At 52.1% G+C, this 15,288-nt stretch overlaps 2 protein-coding genes across 4 annotated transcripts in view; one reads left to right on the top strand and one right to left on the bottom strand.

Annotated features, from left to right (window-relative positions):
- The first annotated feature begins 596 nt into the window (after nucleotides 1–596).
- R3HCC1 (R3H domain and coiled-coil containing 1) lies at nucleotides 597–10,525 on the top strand. 2 transcript variants are annotated; one of them, XM_051640898.1, is made up of 8 exons: nucleotides 597–658; nucleotides 2,304–2,433; nucleotides 3,343–3,480; nucleotides 4,126–5,329; nucleotides 5,546–5,718; nucleotides 6,946–7,016; nucleotides 7,771–7,866; nucleotides 10,031–10,525. In XM_051640898.1, exons 2-8 carry the CDS (start codon nucleotides 2,339–2,341, stop codon nucleotides 10,177–10,179), a joined length of 1,926 nt encoding a protein of 641 aa, XP_051496858.1. In that variant the 5' UTR covers nucleotides 597–658; nucleotides 2,304–2,338; the 3' UTR covers nucleotides 10,180–10,525. The 2 variants fall into 2 exon arrangements, with proteins under 2 accessions (XP_051496858.1, XP_051496859.1); XM_051640899.1 differs by lacking the exon at nucleotides 597–658 and adding an exon at nucleotides 928–1,006.
- Nucleotides 10,505–15,288, bottom strand: part of LOXL2 (lysyl oxidase like 2) — a 54,086-nt gene continuing 49,302 nt past the window's right edge. For both annotated transcript variants that reach the window (XM_051640891.1, XM_051640892.1), the window contains 4 exons: nucleotides 14,741–14,856; nucleotides 14,158–14,294; nucleotides 13,393–13,504; nucleotides 10,505–12,318 (listed from right to left, as the gene is read on the bottom strand). In XM_051640891.1, the coding sequence (XP_051496851.1) occupies nucleotides 12,239–12,318; nucleotides 13,393–13,504; nucleotides 14,158–14,294; nucleotides 14,741–14,856 (445 nt within the window). In that variant the 3' untranslated portion in view covers nucleotides 10,505–12,238. The remainder of the gene's footprint in view (nucleotides 12,319–13,392; nucleotides 13,505–14,157; nucleotides 14,295–14,740; nucleotides 14,857–15,288) is intronic.

Here is a 15,288-nt window from a genome sequence, read left to right on the forward strand (position 1 = left end):
AACTCTCCCAGCCTGGCTCCAGAGCAGAGCTGCTCCAGCCCTGGGATCATCTCTGTGGCTCCTCTGGACTCTCTCCAGGAGCTCCATGTCCTTCCTGTGCTGGGGGCTCCAAAACTGATCCCAGCCCTGCAAGGGGGTCTCACCAGATTGAAGCAGGAGAAAGCCCCCCTCCTCAACTTGCTGCCCATGCTTCTCTTAATGCAGCCCAGGACCTGTTTGCTTTCTCAGCTCTCCCAGAAACTACTAGCTGGGGCAACCTGCTCCCAGGATTTATACATCAGCTCATTAAGGAAGGAATAAACAAGGACCAATTTAGAAATACCCAGCACCTGGAAGTCTCGTTGGCTTCACCTGGTGCTTCTGAGACAGGCCCAAATCTCCAGTTCTTCAGCCCAAAACTCCAACTGAGCATCAGAGGTTACTTCAGACTGCTCGAACTGCCTCCCTTTCTGTGAAAAAAAAACAACCCACGAGGGTTTAAAAAACCTTTGGGGTCTCTTCCCGGAGGGATCTGCCATCCCAGAAGAGTCTGGGGATTTGTTTCTACCCGTGACAAGAGTTGAATGATTGGAAAACTGAGCTCGGGACAAAGGACGAACACGAGATGCCCCAAATTCAAGCTCCTCTGGGTGGGATCTGCACCTGCCGGCTGCCCGGGGTGAGTCCGCGAGGAAAGAAAAGGGCTTTTTTTGGGTGGGATTTTGGGGTCCCGCTGCGGGTGCGTCAGAGCCGGCCTGGGCGGACTGACCCCCCCCACACACACACACAACGGGGGGTCCCACCGCCCCCTCCCCACCTGGGAGGGGATACAGGGAAGGGCAGCGGGTGCTGCGGGGGATGCTGCGGGGGTTTGCGAGGAGGTGCGAGCGGCGGGAGGAGGAGGAGGAGCGGGAGGAGGAGCCGGGAACGGGAGGAGGAGCCGGGAACGGGAGGAGGAGCCGGGAACGGGAGGAGGAGCCGGGAACGGGCGCAGGCGCCGGGAAGTGGCGCTTGGCGGGGCCTGGAGGTGAGAGCTGGACATGGGGGGCTGGGAATTGGGGGCTGGAGGTGGAGGGATGGGAATTGGGGGCTGGATGTGGGGGGCTGGAGGTTGGGGGCTGGATGTGGAGGGCTGGGAATGGGGGGCTGGAGGTGGGGGGCTGGACATGGGAGGCTGGGAATGGGGGGCTGGATGTGGGGGGCTAGGAATGGGGGGCTAGAGGTGGAGGGATGGGAATGGGGGGCTGGAGGTGGGGGGCTGGGTATGGGGAGGGCTGGTCATGGGGGGCTGGATATGGGGAGATCGGCCTGGGGGGCTGGTTGTTGGGGGCTGGGAATTGGGGGATCGATATGGGGGGCTGGACGTGGGGGGCTGGACATGGGGGGATCGGCCTGGGGGGCTGGATGTGGGGGGCTGGATATGGGGGGATCGGCATGGGGGGCTCGGCCTGGGACAAGCAGGGTGCCCAGGGGGACACAGGGAGGGATCTGGGGGGCACGGAGCCGGGAGGGGCGCTGGGGGTGCCCCGGGATGGATCGGGGGGTGATCCTGGGGGTGTTGGGGTGATCTGGGGGGGGGCAAAAGGCAGCACGTGGTGCTGGGGGGCAGGGGGAAAAGGCGGGGGGGGGGGGAGCAGCAGCGCCCGCAGCTGCACGTGGAACTGGGGGTGCAGGGGAAGGGGGGGAGGGTGCAAAGAACAGTGGGGGGTTGTGGGGTGCTGGGGGTACACAGAGCAGCAGAGGGTGCACGAGGTGTTGAGGGGTTCATGGAGCCATACAGGGTGTTGGGGGTGCCCAGGGAAGGGGTAATGGGGTGCAGGGAGCAGAGCAGGGTCTGGGGGTGCCCAGGGAAGGGGTAATGGGGTGCAGGGAGCAGAACAGGGGTCTGGGGGTGCCCAGGGAAGGGGTAATGGGGTGCAGGGAGCAGAGCAGGGGTCTGGGGGTGCCCAGGGAAGGAATAATGGGGAGCAGAGAAGGGGTCTGGGGGTGCCCAAGGAAGGAATAATGGGGTGCAGGGAGCAGAGAAGGGGTCTGGGGGTGCCCAAGGAAGGAATAATGGGGTGCAGGGAGCAGAACAGGGGTCTGGGGGTGCCCAGGGAAGGGATAATGGGGTGCAGGGAGCAGAGCAGGGTCTGGGGGTGCCCAGGGCAGGGACGGGGTGCCCAGAGCAGCCCTGGATGCACAGGGTAGGGGGGTCCAAGTTGCAGCCGGGCACCCGCAGCCATTCAGAGAGGGGGGGTGTGTGGGTTTGTTGGGGGGTACTGGGCACCCCTGGGGGGGGGTGGGCAGGGAGCTGCATCCACCTGTCCCCGTGTCCCCCCCAGGCCTCCTGTCCCCTGCCACCCTGGCTCTGCGTTGCATGGACGGCGTTTTCCTCTCACCCAACGAGGATGAGTTCGTGGGCAGGATCGCGGAGGAGCTGGAGCAGTTCCTGCTGCAGGGGCAGCACCACAGGTTGGGTGCTCTGCCCTGGCAGGGGTGCCAGGGGGCTCAGTGCACGAGTAAACACACACCCCCTCTTCCCTGCTGACCACACAGTCCCTTGGGAATGGCACGTGGGGACACTTGTCCCATCAGCGGAAACACCATCTGGGCTCCAAGCCGCTGCTCCCCACTCAGCCTGAGCAGTTTTAATTAATAGTTCCATCATCAAATTTGTTGCACTTCCCCTCTCAGCCCAGGGCTTCCTGTGTCCTGGATCCTCCTGTGCCCTGGATCCTCCTCCACGGCATCAAACTCTGTTGCCTTGGATCATTTTTTTAGCCAGGCTGAATTTAGCAGGAGATGGTCCCTGATCCGCTGACCTCTCAAGCCCTTGAAATGGCCTAAAAGAGAGTGTCGGGGGGGGAGGGATTGCTTAGTGCAGCTTCCTGGCAGCTTGTAATGACCTTAAATATTTGTTTCATGGCTTTTTAAAAAAAAAATTGGCAGAGAAAGTGCCCGTGTGATTGTAAAATGCTTGGGAAGGAAACCGGAAGCGTGAAATTCTGCCTCGTGCCATCAAATGCAACGTGGTGTTTTATTCATCCCTTCAAACTCTTGTAGTTGCTGGTTTCTGGAGCCCACTCAGACTGGGAGAAAGGGGAGTGGGTGCAGCCTTCTGCTGGTGCTTCCGTGGGGGTCCCATGAGGACCTGGCAGTTCAGCTGCCCCGTGGTGCCAGGTGCACAGCGAGGGTGTCTGTCTGGACATCCAGGATGGAGAAGGGATCCTGGCTCTTCAGTGTCATCAAGTCCTGCTTGGCTTTTAGGCTGAGATTCAAACCCTGCACTGGGGATGAGTTGGGGAAGAGAGGTTGATAAAGTCTTGTTGCCTTCCCATTCTTGGCCTTCCTGCTGATGCCCTGGCCCCCCTTTCTTTCCAGGGTGCTCCTGTTCCCCCCCCTCTCCAGTCGCCTCAGGTACCTGATCCATCGGACCGTGGACAATGTGGATTTGTTGAGCAGCTTTTCAGTGGGAGAAGGATGGAGGAGGAGGACAGTCATCTGTCACTCAGCTGTAAGGTGTGGTGTGCTTCCTACATGGCATGGTTCTTCTTCTTCCATGGCTGGGGGCTTTTGGTTCCAGCTTACGAGCATGACATTGGCGTGGTGCTTCTCCTTAAAGAGGAGGCTGTCTCTTATGGATAGTACATGGAATGGTTTGGGTTGGAAGGGACCTTAAAGATCATCTAGTTCCAACCCCTCTGCATGGGCAGGGACACCTCCCACCAGCCCAGGTTGCTCCAAGCCCCATCCAACCTGCCCTTCAACACTGCCAGGGATGGGGCAGCCACAGCTTCCCTGGGCAACCTGGGCCAGGGTCTCACTCCCCTCATGGTGAAGAATTTCTTCCTGATGTCCAACCTAAATCTCCCCTCCTCCAGTATAAAACCATTCTCCCTTGTCCTGTCACTGCCCTCTCTGGTGAAAAGCCCCTCCCCAGCTTTCCTGCAGCCCCTTCAGGCACTGGAAGGTGCTCCAAGGTCTCCCCAGAGCCTTCTCTTCTCCACGACATCTCAGTCATGAAGAAGGAAGAGGCTCTTTTTTATTTTTTATGCTCCTATTTGCTGCCTTCCCCCTAGATTTGCTGCTTTTCCTCCTCTCTCTCTCTCTCTTTCACAAATGTCACATTGTTTGGCTTCCTCTGCTCATCTCTCCTGATCCCAGGCTTCCCAGTGAGACCAACGACCAGAAACCCAGCACCAACCCCCCGACGAGACCCCCGAGGGCTGCGCAGCCCTGGGGCCGGGGCGGGCGGCTGCGACACGGTGGGGAGATGCACGGGGACAACCCTCGAGCCTGTGTGGGGTCTGGCAGGATCAAAAGGCCACCCTGGAAGAAACCAGACAAGGCCCTTTATGTCCCCAAGGCCATGCGCAAGAAGGCAGAGTGGGGCAAGTGGGACAGCCCGGGAGCAGCCAGCACTGATTCCGCTGGGAATGTGGCCCAAGGAGAAGAGATCTGCCCTGAAGTTTCAGTTGGGGACATCCAGGAGGAGCTGGGGAGGGCAGAATCCAGCCCAGGTGGTCTCTCCTTGACCCTTGGCAAGCAGCAGGAACCTGGTGAAGAGTGTGTGTCAGGCCAAAAGAAGGATGGCACAGACAAGGAATGTCCTCCGTGCCCTGCGGGTGTCCCATCGCTCGGGAATAGTGAGGGTGTCTCTGGGCAGGAAAGTCAAGATAAAGACTGTTCAGATTCCCTTTCTCCTGTGCACAATAAAAAGGCCATGGAAGCAGAAGAGCAAGACCAGAGCTGTGACAATGGTGTCACACCAGAAAGCAGCAAAATCCTGTGCCAAGTGCAAGCTGAAGACCAAAGCAGCCGGGATGCCGGTGTCCTGGAGTGCGGCAAAAATCCCTCCCTGTCAGACAGGAGCAGCAGCAGCTGCTGCACAGCCCTGGCTGCAGCAGAGTCCAGCACGACGTGCCTGGTGCTGGAAAACCAAGATAAGAGCAGAGCTGCTGCCAGGAGCCCGGAGAGTGGTGGGAACGTGTCACTGCCTGAAGAACAGGGCAAGGACTTCGCCAGCTGCGGCGCGGTGGAGGAAGGCGAGAGTTCCTCCCACTTGGAAAGCCAAGATCAAGAGTGTCCCAGTGTTGCCCAGGTGGAGCCTGCTCAGGACCCCTCAGAAGGGCAGAATGAGCCTCTGGCTGTACCTGAGCTGGTCCGTGGTGCCAACCCCTGTGCTCCTGAGGAGTCCTGGGTGGATGCTCCCAGCAGGAAGGTCCCTGGAGCAGAGGAGGAGGAGGAGAAGGAGCATGCAGGCTTGGCTGATGCACCATGGCCTGAGCTCTCCAGGGAGGACAGCGTGGCTGCCCGTGGGCAGGGAGGCCTGGAGGAGGAGGACTGCACCCCAGAGCTCCTGGCAGAGGTAGTGTTTTCCCACAGCTATTGCCATGGGGAGCAACTTTGGGGAAAAAAGAGGGTGGCTCAGGAGGTGGCATCAACCCGTGGGAGGAGAGTCCCTGCCCCGGGCAGGAGTGTGGCCACAGAAATGGTTTGCAGAGGCCAAGGTGGGGCTTTGGGGGATCATTTTAGGAAGTGAAATCTTGTCTGGCTCATCTTTTGTTGTTGTTACTGTCCTCAGATTATGGGTCATTTAACAGTGAAGGACATCAACATTGAGAGGATCAGTGTCGATTATTCCAGCTACGGAGACGCTCAGCTCAGCGAGGGGGATTTTGGCCACGTCACTGAGATCTATGACTTCTCCCCAGCAGTGAAAACAGAACATCTGCTGGAAGTGTTCTCAGATTTCCAGTGAGTACCTCAGAGAGCCTGAGCACATCAAGGCCAGGAGGGGAGCAGCAGCAGCCAGACCTGAACACACCACAGGATCTGATGTGGTTTTGAATTTCAGTTCCAACCTTCCTGCTCAGTCTTTCTGAACCTTCAAGGGGACTCTCCTGCACTTGATACATTATTTAAAACACAACCAGGTTCTCCAGGGCTCTTGTCACACAGTTTCCTACATGCAGGTTTATTCCTGCTGCTCTGGCTTGAGGGAGAGTCTTGGAGCTTCTTTGTAATTGGTCCCAGGGCTGGAGTGAAATGCTGTGCTAAGTCTTTGCAAGGAAAAGGGCTCAATCCTGCTGTTAGAGATAATATTTCTGGTGGAATTCTGGGGAATGGAGTGACACAGGATCAGCAGCAGGATCAGAACAAAGTTCAGCCCCACATTAGTGATAAAAGTGCTCACTGTGTCACCTGCAGGCACCTCTCCCTGTGTTCCACCACCCTCCTCCTCTCTTGCTACACCTGCCAGCTGAGATGGGAACATTCACCTCCGTGGATCCTCAAATTAAACCCCATTCTTCACATTTTCAATAAGCCACTGTCTGGTGTCTGAGTTTCATGTCTTTTTTTCCACTTGCTGGGAGAGAGAAACTGAGCTGGAAATGGATGGATCTAATCTGAGCAGTCGATTTTATTGGTATTTCCTGTGCTGCAGGAAAAGCTTTGAACTCCCTGCTCCCCAGTTACCATTTTCCACTGACACTTTATTAGATTGTCACCTCAGCCTCTTCACCCTCAGCTTTATAAAACCACTTCTATAAATCCCTTGCTTTCTGTTGTGGGTGTCTGAGCTGAAGGGTGGTGTTTGGAAAGCACCACCTAAGTGACAAGGTGTATTTTGATGCCACAAAGACACAAACCACTCTCTTGACAGGCCCTGAAATGAAGGTTCATTTTGGCCATGGGTTGTTTTTTTAGAGGAAAAGGAGAGTTCCTGGGGGCAGCTGATGGGATAATTGCAGATTGTTGCCTTGAAAGGAGCACATCTTGTGTTCTGTTCCTTCCTTTCCTTCTCTTTCCCCCCATGTAACCTCGGGTTTAATGCTTTGAAAAGCACCAGCTGGCTACATAAAAACCCCAAAGTGCTCCAGGGAACTCGAGGTGGCTGAGGGGTTTGTTCTGTGGGGTTTGCTTTGTTGCTTTTTCCATTTCTTAGTAAAGAATATTCATCTTTTGTCTTTCCATTTGCAGTGAGGGGGGTTTCAAAATCCAGTGGGTGGACGATACACACGCCCTGGGAATCTTCTCCAGCCCCTCTGCAGGTAGGGTGACTCCACTTGGGCTTGGGCTAGATGATCTTCAGAGGTTCTTTCCAACCCTGAGGACTCTGTGACACCCTTGGTGGCTGATGGAGGGTCCCATGGAGCTGCTGGGGTCCTCAGGGCCCCTGGGCAGTGGTCAGCCCTGCACTCAGGCCAAGCTGTGGCCACAGGGGGTTGTGTTCATCTTGACTTTCCTCCTTCAAGCTTGAAAAGCTTTTGAGGCTTGAGAAGCTGGAACTGCTGTGATGATGCGTGGAAACTCCTCCTGTGCAGGAGCAGCAGGTTTTTAATTAGCTTGGATCATCACCAGGGGCACCTCTTGTTTCCTGAGCCACTCGTGGTACATTTTCTAGAAGCTCCCAGGTTTTTTATTCTTGGTTGGAGAATTCCTGGAAGGGCACAGGAGCCTCCTGGGCTGTGGTGGCACGTGGGGAAGACACCTCCTGGCAAACTGGCTTGGGGACAAAGGCCATCCCAGGGGAAGTTTCCATCCAGCACTGTCTGTAGTCCCTTTTCCTTTGGGATTCAGTCTTAAAAAGACCAAGTTGGTTTTTAAAATAGATTTCTATTTTCCTGGGCCTTCTTCTTGGGTGAGGAACGACCCCAGGTCACCCGAGGTGAGCAGAATCCAGCTGCTTGAGCTCAAACCCTGAGCTGTTGAAGGTGACATGAAGCAGGGCTGATAACCCTGTGATTTTTATTCTTAAAACCACCCAAATGCAGGCTGCTCATTCCAACCCTTTGTTCTTTCCAGCATCCCAAGCCCTGGGCAGACGTTACCCCTCCTTAAAGATCCGACCACTGATCCATGCCACAAAGCAGTCCAAGGTCAAGGCCCTTCAGAGACCAAGTAAGACAATCTGGGACCTTTTTCATTATGATTATTAACTTTCTATCTTTGTTTACCAGTCTTCTGTAGCCTGAGTGGTCACTTGGACAAGTTAAATACACATTAAGGACCAGTATTTCTTTTCTGTTTGGGTTTTTCTATATGTTGTGATGTACAAATACACACATGTATCTATAAAATACACAGGATATGTTGACATATTTGTTTCTCTTGGCATTGCAGGGCAGTGAGCAGTTTGTAAAGCCTTTCATACAATCCCCCAGCTGCATTTTTTCACAGTCTTTTCAGCCAATTTGTGTCATAATTTCAGTTCCTGGGTCAGTGCTGCTGGTTTATGCCTTTTTGCAGCAGGTGTGAGGGGCTGGAAAAGGTGAATCTGATGATAGAAAATAGGATTATATCATATATCACTTAAGAGTTGTTACCTGTGTTTTAAGTTTTCAGTCACTTTCTCCCTTCTGCATGAAGAATGAATGATGAAAACATCAAATGTTGTTGCTTTTTGTTGACTTTGCAGCTTCTAAGTGCTTTGCTGGCCTGGTCTGTCTGGAGTTATTTGCAAGTTTCTCTGCAGATAATACCAGATAATAAAGCTAATAAATAATACAGAGACCAGCAAGTACAGGTCAGAGGTGAAACAGCACCCACAGCTGTTACATTTTTGTGGTTGGCACAGTTTTATTCAGGATCAGGTGAAGGAAAAACAACTAGTTAAGCTTAGCCATGAACATTGTTTGATTTCTTTTTATTGCCTTTGAAAATCATGTTGTGATCAGTTACACTTGCCACAGTAAAGAAGTGCCAGGAATTTTGTAGCAGTAGAGACTTGGCTGCAGGTACAACCATTTTTGGTGCTCCCAGGGTACATTGCACTTGGAAGAAATTTGCTTTACAGGTTTTCAAGGGACACTGTCACAGGGAGAAGTTCCTGAGGGGTTTAAGGCTCTGGAATTTCCATGAAAGTGGCAAAGAATTGGATTTGCTTTTACACTCTCCCCTTCATCTCTTTCTCATTTCACACTCCCTGGTTCTTGGTGCTGAATCAGGTGATCAGCTCCTCCTGGGGAGCCTGATATTTATATACACTCTGTAAATAACAGCATTTAATTACCACTTGGCTTCAACACACAAATTGCATCTTAATTAGCTGACAGTGTCTCTTTGGGGTTTTTTTTCTGAGCTGTCTCAAGGAAGAGGGGCAGGTTCATCCCCCAAGCTGTGGGTGCTTTGAGTGCCCCTTTTTTAAGCTGCTGCTGAACTGCCTTGATTAATAGAACTTAAGAACAAAAGCAAGCAAAGCCCCCCTTGCCAACTGGATCATACATTTGCCATCAGGTGCTGATTAATGGTTAGCTGATTGCCAACTCCAGACTACTGTGGACTTGGTCAAGTTTTGATCTAGCCATTTATTTTAAGATGAAACTGGAGCAAGCCAGGTGACCACCAGGACATGGAGGTCACTGGCCAAAGGGCTTTCCCAAAGCAGCTGACAGCTTTAGGTCTTTCTTTTTTTCAGAAATGCAGGTTTTCCTATTTTCTGAGGATTTAAGAGTGTGGGGTTTGATTAGTCTCAATTGAGATCAGGCTTTGCTGTGCATGGGTAAGAGGGTGGGGCTGTGTTGCCTTCATTTTGTTCTCAGAGATGGGACTTGCTGAATTTAGCCAGGAATGATGAGGAAGCTCTTCCTGAAAGCAAAGGGGGAAGTTCTCTCCACCTCTGCAGAAAGGGCCTGGAGCTTCATCACAGCCAACCAGCTCTTGAACTGGAAAATCACAACCATGGAGTGGTTTGGGTGGAAGGGACCTGAAAGACCATCCAGATCCAACTCCCTGCATGGGCAGGGACACCTCCCACCAGCCCAGGCTGCTCCAAGCCCCATCCAACCTGCCCTTCAACACTGCCAGGGATGGGGCAGCCACAGCTTCCCTGGGCAACCTGGGCCAGAGTCTCACCACCCTCACAGCCAAGAATTCCCTCCTCATGTCTAAAAGCAAAACCAATTCACTGGGCAGGGATGGAATGATTTGCTGGTGGGCTCATTCTGTAAAAGAAATAAGGACCAAGAAACCAGGCTGTGCTCCTAGAATTTAGCCACAAGGCTCCACCTGAACAAACACTAACCTGATGATTTCCCCCCCCATTTTTTTTTCTTTTTGAACCTAGAACTCCTTCATCTTGCAAAAGAAAGACCCCAGACTGACACTGCAGTGGCCAAGAGGCTGGTGACCCGGGCACTGGGGCTGAAGCACAAGCAGCAGGACAACTCAGGTCCTGAGATGTTCCTACCAGAAAACCTGGACCAGGAGGAATAAACCCAATTAAAATGTCTAGATGAGCATGGCTGTGCTGTTAAACTGCATGCAGAACAGTGAGTTGCCACCAGGATGTTCTCTTCTGGATTCACAGTTGATTTTCTTTCTGAAAAGTTTGTTGTTTAGGGAGATCTTGAGCTGAAGAGCCAAGGCCTGGGAGGGCTCTTAGCTCTTTATCCCAGAGAGCATCTTGCCCTGCTCTGTTCCTGGGGCTGCTGAGAGAGAGAAGCCTGCTCTATAAATTAAAAAAAATACATTAGAATAAAGGAATTGTGTCTTGTTGGCCAAAACTCATCTGTAAGCAAGAGCAGGAGTGAACAAAAGAAATAAATCTGTTGAATGTTCATTTTGTTGTTCATGTTACTGTTCAAATATCCCACAAAACTGACAAGGATTGGAATGAGTTGCAGAGTTTTTCCTTCTTTCTGTGACTTGTCTTGTTGCAAGGGAACTTGTCACCTCCTGATGAGGAAATGAAAACCCAAACTTGCCAGTTCTGAGCCTGGTGGTGTTAAAAGAGAAGCTCCAAGACCCCCTGTGGCAGTTTCACCCCATCTCAGGCTCTGCTCTTCCTACCCTAGTTCAGCATCTTGAGAACAAAATGGAGTTGCCCAGCTCCCAGCAGGCTGAAAACCTTCCCTAGATGCCACCATCTGGGCCACTGGATGAATGACAGAGCTATGACAGGCATGAGCAAAGGACTTCTGCATTCCTGAAGCCTCACAACACCCCTGTGAGGTAGGTCGTGGAGAGGACAAGTGAAATGGAACCAGTTTCAGTCCCCCCTGGGGGTTGAAATGGTCACTCAACTCCAGCTGCTTGTAGGAGTCTTCCATACAAACACAGAGGGAGAAGAAAAAAAAAAACCCAGGCATTGTGAACAAGGCCCTCAGTTTTCATGGAACAGAAATACACAACTGGCATCTGAAAGGTGGGTTTTCTGGGTAAACCATGTTTTATTCAAGTAGCTGTGTCTGAAAATGTGCAGCAATGTGTGGCCTCAAAGCAACGGAGGGGCACACGTAGCACCATGGTGAACTGAGGGGGCAAAAAAAAAGCCTTTGACAGACAAATTGACACAGGTGGGTCTGTGGCAGCAGCCAGATCCCTGGGGATGAAAGCCATGAAGCTACCTCTGCGAGGTGCAGTGATGACAAAATGCTGGAACTTACATGAATCCTTTCAGGAGAAGAGGGAATATCCAGCTTGGAAGGGAGTATTTAGACGTGGGATCTGTTGGGTGAGCAGCTTCCCCGTGGAGTGGAAATTCACAGCCCAGTGGACTCATCATCAGGAGATCTGCAGCGATGGTAGGTGTGCTTCTAGATGATGTTCTTCTACATGTTCTAGGTGTGACCAGGGAGTTGTAGCTCCACAGGGCCCTGATGCACCCCTAGAAAACAGTTCTGCTCTGCTTCCGAGCACGCGTTGGGCGTTGACGAGACTTTCGCTGCAGGATTAAATGATGCTTTATGTTCTTCTGCTCAGAAAAAGCTGCTCCAATTCGTGGTGTTTGGTTGGGTTTTTTTGTTCCTTTCCTGTATTTCTTGGCTAAAATGGAGTCAGGAGATGGCAGCAGTGAGGATTGGCTGTGCTGGAGAAGCAGTGTCACCAACGGAGGCGTTGGCGTCAACGGTGCCTTCTAAGAGCTTAAAGATACCAAAATTAATGCCTCGAAGGAATTAATGCCTTGAAGGAAATCAAGACAGATCTAGGTTGTTGGCAGCCAAACCAAGACTTGCTGCAGCCTGGACCTACATCTGGGACTAGAGATGGCACTGCAAAGTGGAGGGAGGAACCTTTATGGAGAAGGCTGGAATGCTGAAGGAGCCAAGTAAGAGTTTCAGAGCCTGCTCCTGACTATCTCAAGTAGGAGGGACTGGAGTTGAAAGCAACACATGTGGTCTGAGCACCTAAACTGGGAAGGAAGGCATCTTTAGACAATAATTTACCTTGCTAACTTAGGGTTTTGATTGTTTGCTTGATTTTCTTGCAGTGGTTGAGGGGAATCACCGAAGCAGGAACTTCGCTTCTTTAAATAGTGGGGTGGGAGGCTCTTCTATCGGGTGGACACCTTGTTATTTGTGAGTCCACTGAAGTGATCAAACTTCTGCTCTGTCTCCTCACTGAAAGAACCACCTGGGGGGTTCACAGAAAGAGCAGAGGGATGAGCAGGAGGCAGCAAAGGCAGCTTGAAACACAAGGCAGAGAACACGGCAGGTACCACCTCGTCCACGCAAGGTGCTTTGGAAACGAAGGCTCAACACAAGCACTAGAAGAGCAAAGATCTTCCTGGGTTAATTAACTGAAGCATTAAATCTTGCCAGAAAAGGACCAGCCAAGAGTCCTCCAGGAGTAATCTCCTGGATGGGGAAGACTAGAAATGACCCTCAGTTTCACTGCTAATTGTTGTGGCTTAAAAAAAATGAGGTGATGACTGAGCAGGACCTGTGAAAAGGTCTCCTCCAGGCTGAGGGCAAGTGGGTCTGTTGACTCTAGTTGAGAGGCAATGAAAGCTTAAATACATTTATTTTTAAATACCAATCTTTAGAAGCTCAGCTGAAGAACCCATCCAACACTTCAGTGCCTGTTCAGCCCAGTGAAGTGGGTTTGGCTTTTCTCAACTAGGTCACAAGCTGAAGTGTGACACACACGAGTATTTTCTTCAAAAAACCAACAAATGAATGAGGAAAAAAAAACCCCAGCAGTTACATGGATTATTTTTTTTCTTTCCCCCAGGAAAAACACTCCTTGAAGGACTTCCAGCCAACTCTGGCAATTGTCTCCACCACTGGTGTTACTTGGAACAGGCACTTGCTGTTAATTGATTTCCCGTGTTAAAACCAGTTTATCTTTCAAAGCCCCCACATTAATTCCATTTTTAAATGCTTTTGACAGTTGAGTGTCCATGCACATTTAAACTAGGTTGGCTCTGATCTTTCCAAGACCAAAACAACCATTCCCAATGCTGATGTTTTATAACTATTAAAGAAAATGTAGAGTTTCCCTTCCTGTTCAAAGGACAGCAGAGCGTTTCTGGCTTGAGCAGAGGGATCTTCTCCAGCTCTGCTTCACACCCCCCCCTGCTTGTTTGCCTTCCAAGAACAGAGAAGCTCTGGGGTCTGAAGAGGTCAGTCCCAGGTTGGTGGTAGAAGAAGCAGAAGAGAAAAGAGGCAGAGAGCAAAGGAGGAAGCAGGAACCTTCCCCTCTCACCTATGTGGCAGTTGTACATCCAGATGCGCTGCCCGTCGTACCGGCTCCTGCACTTCATCACGTTATTGGAATAATCAGATTCAGCAACTTCATAGTTTGGGTTGATGACCACCTGGAGAAACACAACCTGGAGTTATTTGAAGGTGGACAGGCCAGAATCTATTTTTTTCTTACAGCAAAACCCCAGCTTCTTTTGTGAGGGGAGAGAAGCGACTTGGTTAAAGCCAGATGGATCACACCTTCCCCCACACACTGAGATGAACCCTCAACCACCTTCTCCACATTTCTCTACATTTTCCAGGGTAACAGACAAAAATAGAATTCCTCTTCCCTCCTCTCCAGTTGAAGTGGCTGGTTTTAGACCCCTCCCCTTGCACCAAGCAGACTGTAGGCACGTGCCAACCCCAGAGCAGGTCTGTTTCATCCCCACCTGGAGCAGGCGTTGCTTACAAACTGCTCCAAAGCCTGGTCCAGCACGTGGATAACAACAGGGTAATAATCCCTGTGGTATCTGCACGGGGGTTGTGTGGGACTTGTGTCAGGGTTAGCTGGATGAGGAGCTCTTAAGACATCTCCAAGTTGTGGTTTTCACTTAGGGAAGTACAAGAGCTGGGACCACTTTGTTGCCCCGTTGGGTCAGTCAGCTATCCTGGGGACACCACCTCTTTGTAGGGGACATGCAAATAAACCAGTTAATGACATTCCTGGCACCCCAGATGGGTAAGGCAAAAGCAAGAGCTCTCCAACCCTCTGTGCCTGCCCTACCTGGAAGAGATAATCCCCGGGTGGGACATCAGTGATGTCGATCCACTGGCAGTCGATGTCGTGCCGATAGACGTCCCAGCATCCCACTGTGATTCCTTGTTCTCCAAAATTGGCACATTCGTACTGTTTCTGTACATCTGAGGGGGAAGAGGGAGGGGTTAGGGTCACAGCAAGTCAGGCTGGACAGTCAGAGGAAGGGCTGGTTGTTCTCCAGCTCCCACGAACAGTGACAAGCTGCAGGCTCAAGGTTCTGGAGGAGGTTTCATCCAACAGCGTCTCGCTCAACGTCGACCTGCACGGGAGGAGCTGCCACCTCCCACCCCTCAGCACCCACAGGCACTTCTGGGCACTTCTCACCTCCCAGGAACCAGAAAATGCACATGGAGGTTTTCAGAGCAGCTCAGAGCAAGATGCTGGGAGCTGAGCACCTCCACAGACGGGGCTTTGGGGGGTTCTCTTTGACCTGCAGAGACCTCTCCGTGCAGGTACCAACTCAGGACTTGGCTCCTGCCAGGACACCTGGGAAGCCAGTCACACCTGTGTGGGGACAGCAACAAATTCCCAGCACAAAGGGCCAACACACCTGCTTCACATTCTGTGTCTTCCAGACAGAAGCTGGCTTTGTGTCCTTCAGCCACCTTGGTCCCATTGAGGTTCAGGAGATCATAGTGGGTAAAAACCTCCATGCTGTGGTAATGCCTGCAAGGCACAGAGAGGCAGGATTATCTCCAGGGAAAACACACAACCCTTTAATCATCAGTCTCACGGGCTTCCCAGGCAGGGATGGTCCAGTGGGCACAATGACTTGGAGGCAAGGAGCCCAGATTCAACTTTGTGCCACCTCTCAGGGCAGGCTGAACACCCCAGCTCTCCCAGCCTGTCTCCAAAGCTGCTCCAGCCCTGGCATCATCTCTCTGGCTCCTCTGGACTCTCTCCAAGAGCTCCATGTCCTTCTGATCTTGGGGGCCCCAGAACTGAACCCAGTCCTGCAGGGGGGTCTCAAGAGAGTCCAGTAAAGGGGGACAATCCCCCTTTGGTGGCCTGTAATTTACCAGATCAGGAGATATTCCACCTTCTCCCTAAGCAGGTGCTGCAACCACAGCTGGTTGCACCCAGAGCTGGTTGCACCCA

This window comes from Apus apus, chromosome 26, assembly GCF_020740795.1.
Source record: "Apus apus isolate bApuApu2 chromosome 26, bApuApu2.pri.cur, whole genome shotgun sequence".
Classification (NCBI taxonomy): domain Eukaryota; kingdom Metazoa; phylum Chordata; class Aves; order Apodiformes; family Apodidae; genus Apus; species Apus apus.